At 46.9% G+C, this 11,970-nt stretch overlaps 1 protein-coding gene across 1 annotated transcript; it reads right to left on the bottom strand.

Moving 5' to 3' along the window:
* Positions 1 to 525: 525 nt before the first annotated feature.
* RSL24D1 (ribosomal L24 domain containing 1) lies at positions 526 to 11,752 on the bottom strand. The gene is made up of 5 exons (XM_060755837.2): positions 11,505 to 11,752; positions 9,401 to 9,473; positions 6,800 to 6,863; positions 3,187 to 3,272; positions 526 to 931 (listed from the first exon to the last, which is right to left on the bottom strand). The coding sequence occupies exons 1-5, from the start codon at positions 11,697 to 11,699 to the stop codon at positions 858 to 860; spliced, it is 492 nt and encodes a 163-aa protein (XP_060611820.2). The 5' UTR covers positions 11,700 to 11,752; the 3' UTR covers positions 526 to 857.
* Positions 11,753 to 11,970: the final 218 nt, after the last annotated feature.

Here is an 11,970-nt window from a genome sequence, read left to right as displayed (position 1 = left end):
ATGTCTGGTGAAAGTTTTATAGTTGTTGTTTGTTTTATCAGTGAAAAAATATAATTATCACACCAACAGTCAACAACAGAGGGAGAGGGAAGCTTCAGAAGTTCCCCCTGTCCCATATGGAGTTTTTTTAGCGTATTGCGCGGTCGCGTCCGCCATTAACGAATCGATTCGTATTCGTTTCGTATTTGTTTCGTAATTTTACGAAATTTCGTAAATATCGAACTTTTTTAAAGAAAAATTTCGGAATTCTTTTAAATATCGAAACGCAAAAAAACCCAAAAAATGAATTGAGTTTAGAAACAAATTTTTCCGTGGTTGCCCAGCCCTAATAGATATATATGATTCTCACACACACACAGAGATATAGTATCCTAGATTGGAAAGGGACCCTTAAAGAAGGACAATGATATGTTGCATGTTTCAGAGTGGGCAAACCAGACACTCTCCACATCAACACTGACAAAGAAACAAGAAGAAATACCGTTTACTCACAAGCAGAAAGGAATTACGTATATTAGAAACCAATACTTTCTCATTACTTGATTTTCCACATCAACAGACTGGGCCACAGCAACGCCTGGCAGGGGACGGCTAGTAAATAATAAATAAGCAGGCACCAGGCTTGTGTTTTTTTTCACAGAGCGGTTTTATTTCATGTGCTATTTGGCCTGCTCGAAGTAGGAAGTGGACAGGTCTCCAAACTTTCAGAGGAAGCTTCCTTCTCCGTCCCGCCTGCACATGTATCGTTCTCTTACCCAACGGTCGGCCCCCCAGAACAGAGTCAACAGCATCCAGTTGGAAGCACAGAAGCAATGGCTGGCCAGGACGCAAAGACAACCGAGAGAGACGGAGGTTTCCTAGGAGGCATCTTCCATCTCCACCGTGTCCTGTAACTGTTGGACCATCTTCTCTTCCAGCTCCTTGGCTTTGCCTTTGGAAACAACAAGAAAGGAAGGTTAAAGACGCCGTTCTCCAATGTAAACAATCTCCAGCACTTCTCAAAAATTCCCGGGAAAACCGGGAAACAGGTACAAGGATCCCAGAAACTCTCTCTCGCTATCTATCTATATATATATAAATGTTCTGTGCGTTTTGAGTGACATCATCACTCAAAATCTGCTGGATGAATTGCCGCCAAATTTGGCCACAAGACACCTACTAACCTAGGGAGGGACCGTCACTAAAAAAAACATTGATTTTGTCATTTGGGAGTTGTAGTTGCTGGGATTTATAGTTCCTTTGGTTTTGGAGTTGTAGTTCGCCTACATCCAGAGAGCACTGTGGACTCAAACAATGATGGATCTGGACCAAACTCTACACGAATACTCAATAGGCCTAAATGTGAAGACTGGTGGAGTTTGGAGGAAATAGAATCTTGACATTTGGGAGTTGTAGTTGCTGGGAATTATAGTTCACCTACAATCAAAGAGCATTCTGAACCCCACCAACGATGGAATTGAACCAAACTTGGCACACAGTTCTCCCTTGACCAACAGAAAATACTGGAAGGGTTTGGTGGGCAGTGTCTTTTGGTTTTGGAGTTATAGTTCGCCTACATCAACAGATCACTATGGACTCAAACAATGATGGATCTGGACCAAACTCTACACGGATACTCAATATGCCCAAATGTGAACACTGGTGGAGTTTGGGGAAAAAAGAATCTCGACATTTGGGAGTTGTAGTTGCTGGGATTTATAGTTCACCTACAATCACAGAGCATTCTGAACCCCACCAACGATGGAATTGAACCAAACTTGGCACACAGAACTCCCATGACCAACAGAAAATAATGGAAGGGTTTGGTGGGCAGTGTCCTTTGGTTTTGGAGTTGTAGTTCACCTCCATCCAGAGATCACTGTGGACTCAAACAAGGATGGATCTGGACCAAACTCTACACGAATACTCAATCTGCCCAAATGTGAACACTGGTGGAGTTTGGGGGAAATAGAATCTTGACATTTGGGAGTTGTAGTTGCTGGGATTTATAGTTCACCTACAATCACAGAGCATTCTGAACCCCACCAACGATGGAATTGAACCAAACTTGGCACACAGAACTCCCATGACCAACAGAAAATAATGGAAGGGTTTGGTGGGCAGTGTCCTTTGGTTTTGGAGTTGTAGTTCACCTCCATCCAGAGATCACTGTGGACTCAAACAAGGATGGATCTGGACCAAACTCTACACGAATACTCAATATGTCCAAATGTGAACACTGGTGAAGTTTGGGGGAAATAGAATCTTGACATTTGGGAGTTGTAGTTGCTGGGATTTATAGTTCACCAACAATCACAGAGCATTCTGAACCCCACCAATGACAGAATTGGGTCAAACTTCCCACATGGAACCCCCACGACCAACAAAAGATACTGTGTTTTCTAATTGTCTTCGGCGACCCCTCTGACACCCCCTCGTGACCCCCCCAGAGGTCCCGACCCCCAGGTTGAGAAACACTGCTATAAAACATATTGCTCAATGCTTTTCCTTCCCTGAATGTAATCAGGCCAAGTACCTGAACGCATCCACCCCTATGTCCCATCTCGTAACCTAAGATCATCTGGGGAGGCCCTGCTCTTGCTCCCGTCAACAGCACAGATGCGCCTGGCGGAGACTAGAGACAGGGCCTTCTTGGCTGTGGCCCCCTACTTATGGAACACACTCCCAAATGAGGTGAGATCCGCTCCCTCCCTCCTGTTTTTTAGAAAAAAATTAAAATCATGGTTTTGGGAGCAGGCCTTCGGACAGTAGAAGTAAACGTATGCAGCATTTTGGAAAGACAATGACTGGAACGGCGATTCGACATGTGAGCCACAGCAACGCGTGGCAGGGAACGGCTAGTAAATACATAAATACAGACCAATATGGCCAGCTTTGAATACCGGCAGAGTTCGGGGGTGCCTGACCTTATATTCTGGGAACTGTAGTTCACCCACATCCTGGACCCAGCCAACAACAGATCTGGATCAAACTTGGCACACGGACCCAGCATGGGGGTTTTTTTGGGGGGGAGGGGGGGGAATTAACATACGATTTTTGGGAATTGTAGTTCACCCACATTTTCTAATGGGAGCGTTCATAAAAATAAAAGCAGGGAGTGCCTTTTTGTAATATATAGGGTTACAAATGACCTAACCCAGGCATCACGGAGTACCTAAATGCATCCTCCCCGCAAAGTCTACCTACCTGCATGTGGAGCCCGGATGAGGTGGATGTTCTGCTTGACCTCCTTGATGTCCTGGGCCTTCTGCAGCTCTTTGCCCTTCTTTAACCTGAAGTGAGGGGAGACAAGGAAGAAGAAGAGGACATGCTCAACTACCCATTAAGACAGTTGTTCTCAACGTTCCTAATGCCGCGACCCCTTAGTACAGTTCCTCATGTTGTGGTGACCCCCCAAACATTAAATTATATTCGTTGCTACTTCATAATTGTAATTTTGCTCCTGTTATGAATCGTTATGTAAATATCTGATCTGCAGGATGTATTCTCATTCACTGGACCAAATTTGGCACAAATACCCGATATGCCCACATTTGAATACTGGTGGGGTTGGGATGGGAGGATTGATTTTGTCATTTGGGAGTTGTAGTTGCTGGGATTTATAGTTCACCTACAATCAATAAAGTATATTGCAATAATACAGCATATTACAATAGAGTAAAACCAAAACACAATAACAACACAGTAAAATACATAATAATAATAATAATAATAATAATAATAATAATCTTTATTTAATACCCCGCCACCATTTTATTTATTTATTTATTTATTTATTTATTTATTTACTGCATTTGTTGACCGCCGTTCTCAGCCCTAGGGCGACTCACAGCGGTGTACAACGTATAAAAACAGTTTACAATAGACAATATCACAACAAAATCAACATAACAATCAATAATACCATTACACTAAATCATCCGCGCCGTCTCATTGTAGAATCATAAACCAAACTCGTTATCCATATTCCGTTCCGATTGTCATTACCAATAGTTGTAGCACTTAGTCAAACGCCTTCTCAAATAACCATGTCTTTAGACTCTTGTGGAATGCCATAAGGGAGGGCGCCTGTCTGATGTCTACAGGGAGGGCGTTCCACAGCCGGGGGGCCACCACCGAGAAGGCCCTATCTCTCGTCCCCGCCAGACGTGCCTGTGAGGCAGGCGGGATCGAGAGAAGGGCCTCCCCAGATGATCTCAAAGTCCTCGTGGGCTCATAGGTCGAGAGGCGGTCAGAAAGGTATTTTGGGCCGGAACCGTTTAGGGCTTTGTAGGCCAACACCAGCACCTTGAATTGGGCCCGGTAGCAGATCGGCAGCCAGTGGAGCTGGGACAACAAGGGCGTTGTATGCTCCCTGCGTCCCGCTCCTGTTAGTAACATGGCTGCCGCGCGCTGGACTAGCATCTCCCCAATGGGGACTTGGGGCGGCTTACATGAGGCCAAGCCCAACAGCATATTACATATTACAGCCTTGCTGCTGTTGGAGTCAGGGGGAGAGCTTTGAATTGGCTCCCCTCCTTCCTTCACAAGCGTGGACAGCGAGTGGAGAGGGGAGGCCTGGTCTCTGAGAGGTCCCCCCTCTCTCTCTTGTGGGGTTCCTCCTCAGGGAGCCATTCTCTCCCCTCTGTTGTTTAACATCTCTATGCGACCACTTGCTCAGCTGGTCCAAGGTTTTGGGCTGGAGTGTGACCAGTACGCCGATGACACTCAGCTGGTGCTGAGGATGGATGAGCCACCCCTGTCTGTACCCGATTGTTTCCCTCAGTGCCTCGAGGCCGTGACTGGATGGCTGCGTGCCAGCAGGTTGAGGGTGAATCCGGCAAATACGGAGATCCTCTGGCTGGGTCGACCGGGCAGTGGGGATATCCAGCTGCCTACCCTGGATGGCAAGGCGCTACGCCCGTCCTCATTGGTCAAGAGCCTGGGAGTCCTTTTGGACCCTCTGCTGACGATGGAGGCCCAGGTCTCTCTCCGCCGTGAGCAGAACCGCACTCTTCCTTTCACCTGCGGCAGGCTAGACGGCTGGCCCCCTCCCTGTCCAGGGACGACCTCGCTATGTTGATACAGGCTACGGTCATCTCAAGACTGGACTACTGTAACGCCCTCTACATTGGCCTTCCTCTGTCGGTGATCCGGAAGCTCAAGTTGGTACAAAATGCAGCTGCTCGGCTTCTTGCGGGAATTCCAATGAGATGCCACATCACCCCAATCTTACCCATTGAGCACCAGATCACTTTCAAAGGGATGGGACTCACCTTCAAGGCCTTGCACGGTCTGGGGCCGATTTACCTGAGGGACCGCCTCACCCCCTCCCAACCCCAGAGATTATTATTATTATTATTAACTTTATTTGTACCCCGCTAGCATCTCCCGCAGGACTCGATGCGGCTTACACAGGCCAGAGCCTCAAAACACAATACAATAAAACATAACACAATAATAAACAAAGCAAATCAAAACAATCAAGCAAAATAACAACAATAACTACCTCAGGACACAATTAAAACTGGTTCGGCCGGCGCAATGGGGTACAGGGGTTAAAATGCTGAGATGGCAGGAGGAACATGGATTAAAAAGGTGCGGTGTGCAGTAACATCGGTTGTGCTAAGGTGCTTCTAGGACTTGGGAAATTCCTAATCTGGGAAGGCACATCGGAACAGCCAGGTTTTTAGGTTCCTTCTGAAAACTGCTAAGGTAGGGGCCTGACAGAGATCTTTTGGGAGGGCATTCCAAAGTCGGGGGGCCGCCACAGAGAAAGCCCTGTCCCGTGTCCCCACCAAACGCGCTTGCGACGTGGGTGGGATCACGAGCAGGGCCTCCCCAGATGATCGGAGTGAGCGTGTGGGTTCGTAGATGGAGATGCGGTCACGCAGGTAGGATGGTCCCAAACCGTTCAGGGCTTTGTAGGTGAGCACCTGCACCTTGAATTGGGCTCGGAAAATAAATGGCAGCCAGTGGAGCTCCTTAAACAGAGGGGTAGACCTCTCTTGATAATGGGCCCCGGTTAACATCCTGGCTGCTGCCCGCTGGACCAATTGAAGTTTCCGAGCCGTCTTCAAGGGCAGCCCCACGTAGAGCGCATTGCAGTAATCCAGAGATCCCTCCGTTCTGAGGATCTATTGGAAGTCCCCAGTGTCGAGACCTTGTGTCTAACAGCAAGCAGATGCAGAGCCTTCACAGCAGTGGCACCATCACTCTGGAATACTCTGCCACCTGAAGTCTGTGCCTTGCGGGACTTATCAGCTTTCCGCAGGGCATGGAAGACAGACCTGTTTCAACGGGCTTTAGATCTTTGATATTGATGTTTTTAAATTATTTTAAATTGTTTTTGAATTGTGTTAGAATTTAGCCATTCTTGTAAGCTGCTCCGAGCCCCAGGGGAGTGGCGGCATATAATAAATAAATAATAAATAAATTTCTCAGTCCTTGTGGGTTTTTTCGGGCTATAGGGCCATGTTCTAGAAGCATTTCTCCTGACGTTTCGCCTGCATCTATGGCAAGCATCCTCAGAAGTGAGGTCAGCTCTGAGGATGCTTGCCATAGATGCAGGCGAAACGTCAGGAGAAATGCTTCTAGAACATGGCCCTATAGCCCGAAAAAACCCACAAGAACTGAGTGATTCCAGCCATGAAAGCCTTCGACAATACAATAAATAGATTTATTATTATTATTATTATTAATAATAATAATAATAATAACCCGCCTTATCTCTCCCAAAGACTCAAAGCAGCTTTACATAAAAGCATTGCCATACAATTTAAAATATACAAATACGCAAACACTAAAACATAATCAGTACCTGTTCAGGATGAACTTGGCTTGACGCTTCTGCTTGATCTCCTCCACTCTCTTCATCGCCTCCACTAGAAGGAGAGAAAACATTGTCGTCACATTCAAATAAGTCGCAATTCAGCCCTCCCTCCCTCCCTCGAGTCCGGTTGTGATGTATTGGTTTCTTTAAAAGCTTATTAATATTAATATACACTGAGCCATAATAGCGTTGAGTGATTAAAAACACGTTGCCGGAAAGAAGAGAACGATTACGACAAATGGACAATTAGGTCACCTTTGAATAAATACACATTGCTTGTTAAGAGCTTTGAGAGGAGAAAATATTGTAAGATTCTTATCCCAGTGGAGGCTTGGGAAGTTTCCTTTCAAGTAAGATATATATATATTGGGTTGTTGTAGGTTTTTTCGTGCTATATGGCCATGTTCTAGAGGCATTCTCTCCTGACATTTCGCATCCTCAGAGGTAGTGAGGTCTGTTGGAACTAGGAAATCATACATACAAAGTTCAAGCTTACATAGGAAGTTGTGTTGCGGTTAAGCCAAAGGTTGTGGTTAAGCGCAGAGTCTGCAGGTACAAGAAGGTACTTTCCATCAAAAAGTCAAGGGGGGGGGATGGAAAAAGAGTTCTTTCCATGAGCTATTACTTGAGTATAAAGGTCAGCAGAAACAGAGGAGGGGGCAGCAGTCTTTGAAAGCTCATACAGAAGTGATGACTGTCCGTCTCATGCTGATCAGCTTGAGGTTCGAATCCGGGGAGAGGCGGATGAGCTCCCTCTATTAGCTCCAGCTCCTCATGCGGGGACATGAGAAGCCTCCCACAATGATGATAAAACATCAAAAGTCATCCAGGCGTCCCCTGGCAACGTCCTTGCAGACGGCCAATTCTCTCACAACAGGAGCGGTTGCTCCTGACACAACAAAAAAAAAAAACTTGAATAAATGGTGTATTACATGAACCAATTGGACTCTGTGGATTTCTTCGAAAAGGGACCCCGCACCCTAAACCCGTGAACCCTTACAATATAGCTGTGGAATAATCAGGGTGGGACAAAGGACTCTTGTCTGTTGGAGCGAGGTGTGAATGTTTCAACTGACCACCTTGATTAGCATTTGATGATTTGTTTCCTCTCTGTTGTTTTGCTGTTGTAATTTTAGATTTTTTTTTAATACTGGGAGCCAGATTTTGTTCATTTTTATGGTTTCCTCCTTTCTGTTGAAATTGTCCACATGCTTTTTGTGGATTTCAATGGCTTCTCTGTGTCGCCTGACATGGTGGTTGTGAGAGTGGTCCAGCATTTACAACAGCAAAACAACAGAGAGGAAACAATCAAGGACATCTGATCACCTCTCAACAAAAGATTGCCCCAGGCACTGCCAGGCCATCAAATGCTAATCAAGGTGGTCAGTTGAAACATTCACATCTTGCTCCAACAGACAAGAGTCCTTTGTCCAACCCTGGTCATTCCACAGATATATAAACCCATTTTCCTAGTTCCAACAGACCTCACTACCTCTGAGGATGCTTGCCATAGATGCAGGCGAAACGTCAGGAGAGAATGCTAGAGGCACTGTCAGGCCATTATATACGAATCAAGGTGGTCAGTTGAAACATTCCCGCCTAGCTCCAGCAGACAAGAGTCCTTTGTCCCACCCTGGTCATTCCACAGATATATAAACAGTTTTTCCTAGTTCAAACAGACCTCACTACCTCTGAGGATGCTTGCCACAGATGCAGGCAAAACGTCAGGAGAGAATGCCTCTAGAACATGGCCATATAGCCTGGAAAAAACCTACAACAATCCAGTGATTCCAGCCATGAAAGCCTTTGACAATACTGGAAGTAAGTAAATTTCATTTTTCTTAAGCTTCGTTTCAGGACAAGTGCATGGTTACGGATGCTAAGCAGAGGAGGTCAGACAGGCAGGTGGACTATAGATAACATTAGGCAAAGCAGAAACAATACATTTCTTGTGTCCTAGTTCTCCCAAGTGTAATTTCTCCAGGAATCCCACGGGAGCATTGCAGCGCACCCAAATACCTGGGAGGAGTCACTCTGGACTGTGCTCTGACCTACAAGAAGCACTGCCTGAACATCAAGCAAAAAGTGGGCGCTAGAAACAATATCATACGAAAGCTGACTGGCACAACCTGGGGATCACAACCAGACACAGTGAAGACATCTGCCCTTGCGCTGTGCTACTCTGCTGCTGAGTATGCATGCCCAATGTGGAACACATCTCACCACGCTAAAACAGTGGATGTGGCTCTTAAGGAGACATACCGCATCGTCAAGGGGTGTCTGCGCCCTACACCACAGGAGAAATTACACTGCTTAGCCGGTATTGCACCACCTGACATCCGCCGGGAAGTAGCAGCCAATAGTGAAAGGACCAAGGCAGAGACATCTCCAGCTCATCCCCCGTTTGGATATCAGCCAGCACGCCAACGACTTGAATCAAGAAATAGTTTTCTAAGATTTACAGAGACACCCGCTGGAACACCTCAGCAAGCGAGAGTCCAAAAGTGGCAGGCTCAAACACAGAACTGCATGGCCCTTGGGGTCTCTCCCAAGTCTTGGGTAATATGAAAAGATGAGCTCACAGCATACCTGTCTGGTTCCAAAGCTCTCTCTGGTATTTCACCGGCTCATTTCTCCGCTTCTCGAACTCGAATGAATTATCCTGTGTGGACAGAAGGCAAGGAGTTAATGAGAGGCAACCGACTTCCATGACAGTACCCCAAAAGGCTTCTCCACTTTTCTCTGCCCGCCCAGTCTTCCATCCTGCTCCAAATTCAAAATCCAGAAAAGGTGTCCTGGGACTGAGGCCTGAACAACAAAGCATTGGGTGAGAAAGTCTCTTCTTTTCTGGAGATTTCCCAACAGAGGCTAGGTGGCCATCTGTCGGGAGGGATCGGATGGTGCTTTTCCTGCCTGGCAAAAAAAGATTGGACTCTACGGCTTTTTCTTTTAAAAAAAAAAACATTAGTTAAGAATGCAAAGTTCTATTATTTACAACATCTTAAAAAGTGGGGCATGAGGGTCAGTGAGGATGAGGGAATATTACCACAAGTAAACAGATAATATATATAAAAACAGATATACTGTAGATATAGATATGTGTGTGTGTGTGTATATATATATATAATAAAAATAAAAATAAAATAAAAATGTAATGTTCATTTGTGGGATTAACACAACTCAAAAACCACTGGATGAATTGACACCAAATTTGGACACAAGACACCTAACACCCCCCATGGTGTGTCTTTCACATGCCTTTCCTGCATGAAGGGGGTTGGACTGGCTGGCCTCTTGGGTCCCTTTCAAAACTAGGGTTCTATTATCGTCATCATCATTATCAGGCAGGAGCTAGATGACCATCTTCCGGGAGGGATCAGGTGGTGCCTTTCCTGCATGAAGGGGGTTGGACTAGATGGCCTTTGGGTGTCCCTCCCAACTCTAGGTTCTTATGATTATTATTATTGGGAGGAATCAGATTGTGCCTTTCCTGCATGAAGGGGGTTGGACTGGGTGGCCTCTTAAGTCCCTTTCAAAACTAGGGTTCTATTATTGTCATCATCATCAAGCAGGGACTGGATGGTTATCTGTCTGGAGGGATCGGATGGTGCCTTTCCTGCATGAACACAGAAAGGACTGGGTGGCCTCTTGGGTCCTTTTCAAAACTAGGGTTCTATTATTGTCATCATCATCAAGCAGGGGCTGGATGGTTACCTGTCTGGAGGGATCGGATGGTGCCTTTCCTGCATGAAGGGGGTTGAACTGGCTGGCCTCTTGGGTCCCTTTCAAAACTAGGGTTCTATTATCGTCATCGTCATCAGGCAGGGCCTGGATGACCATCTGTTGGGAGGGATCAGATTGTGCATGAAGGGGCTTGGACTGTGTGGTCTCTTGGGGTCCTTTCCAAAACTACGATTCTATTATTATTATTATTATCATAATCATCATCAGGCAGTGCCCAGATGACCATCTTCCGGGAGGGATCAGGCGGTGCCTTTCCTGGATGAAGGGGGTTGAACTGCCAACGCTAGGATCTTATTATTATTATTATTGGGAAGGAACAGGTGGTGCCTTTCCTAGATGAAGGCAGTTGGACTGGCTGGCTTCTTGGGTCCCTTTCAAAACTAGGGTTCTATTATCGTCATCATCATCAGGCAGGGCCTGGATGACCATCTGTTGGGAGGGATCAGATTGTGCATGAAGGGGATTGGACTGGGTGGTCTCTTGGGGTCCCTTCCAAAACTACGATTCTATTATTATTATTATTATTATCATTATTATCATCATCATCAGGCAAGAGCTGGATGCCCATCTTCTGGCAGGGATCAGGTGGTGCCTTTCCTGGATGAAGGGGGCTGGACTGGATGGCCTTTGGGGATCCCTCCCAACTCTAAGATATTATTATTATTATTATTATTATTATTATTGGGAGGGATCAGGTGGTGCCTTTCCTGCATGAAGGGGGTTGGACTGGGTGGTCACTTGGGTCCTTTCCGAAACTAAGATTCTATTATTGTTGTTATCATCAAGCAGGGACTGGCTGCTTATCTGTCGGGAGGGATCAGGTGGTGCCTTTCCTAGATGAAGGGGGTTGGACTGGGTGGCCTTTGGGGGTTCCCTCCCAACTCTAGGATCTTAATCTGGCTGGCCCTCTGTGGGGAGGGTTCTGCCGGGGGAGGGAGGCTCCGCTCACCGTGGCCAGCTCCTTCCCGGCGGCCTTGCGGAAGGCCTTGGTCCATCGCACCTTCCTGGGGTTGCGCTTCTTCTTGAAGCCCTTGTGGCACTTGGAGCGGCAGAAGCGGAACGCCTTGCAGTCATTGCGCACGAAGAGCACCCCGTGCCCCGGGTACACCGGCCCCGAGCAGAAGTAGCACCGCTCCACGCGCATGGCCGAAGGGGAAACCGGGACCGGAAAGGCCGCCCAGCCGGAAGGAAGTCCCTCAGTCCGTCTCGCTTCCTGCGCCCCCTTCCGGCGGAAGGAGGAATAGCCCAGCACGCATGCGCAGTGTGACACAAAGAGCGAGAGATGGAGAGCGCGGAGGTACCAAAGAGCCCTCTTGCGGAGGGAAGAAGGAAAAGAGCCAGGCGGCTTCGAGCACGCATGCGCGGTGTGAGAGACATACAACCCTGAGAGGCCAAAGAGCCCTCTTGCGGAAGGA

This window comes from Anolis sagrei, chromosome 9 (assembly GCF_037176765.1).
Source record: "Anolis sagrei isolate rAnoSag1 chromosome 9, rAnoSag1.mat, whole genome shotgun sequence".
Lineage (NCBI taxonomy): Eukaryota > Metazoa > Chordata > Lepidosauria > Squamata > Dactyloidae > Anolis > Anolis sagrei.
Note: the sequence above shows the minus strand (reverse complement) of the source record. Positions and strands in the feature narration are given on the sequence as shown.

What these genes read in the sequence shown, in the direction of transcription:
- RSL24D1 (XM_060755837.2), bottom strand. Translation starts at nt 11,699, where the DNA reads ATGCGCGTGGAGCGGTGCTACTTCTGCTCGGGGCCGGTGTACCCGGGG. An exon ending in AGAGCTTTGGAACCAGACAG is followed by an intron (nt 6,864 to 9,400) that starts GTATGCTGTGAG and finishes CTCTCCTTCTAG; the next exon opens with TGGAGGCGATGAAGAGAGTG. An exon ending in GCCAAGTTCATCCTGAACAG is followed by an intron (nt 3,273 to 6,799) that starts GTACTGATTATG and finishes CCCTCACTTCAG; the next exon opens with GTTAAAGAAGGGCAAAGAGC.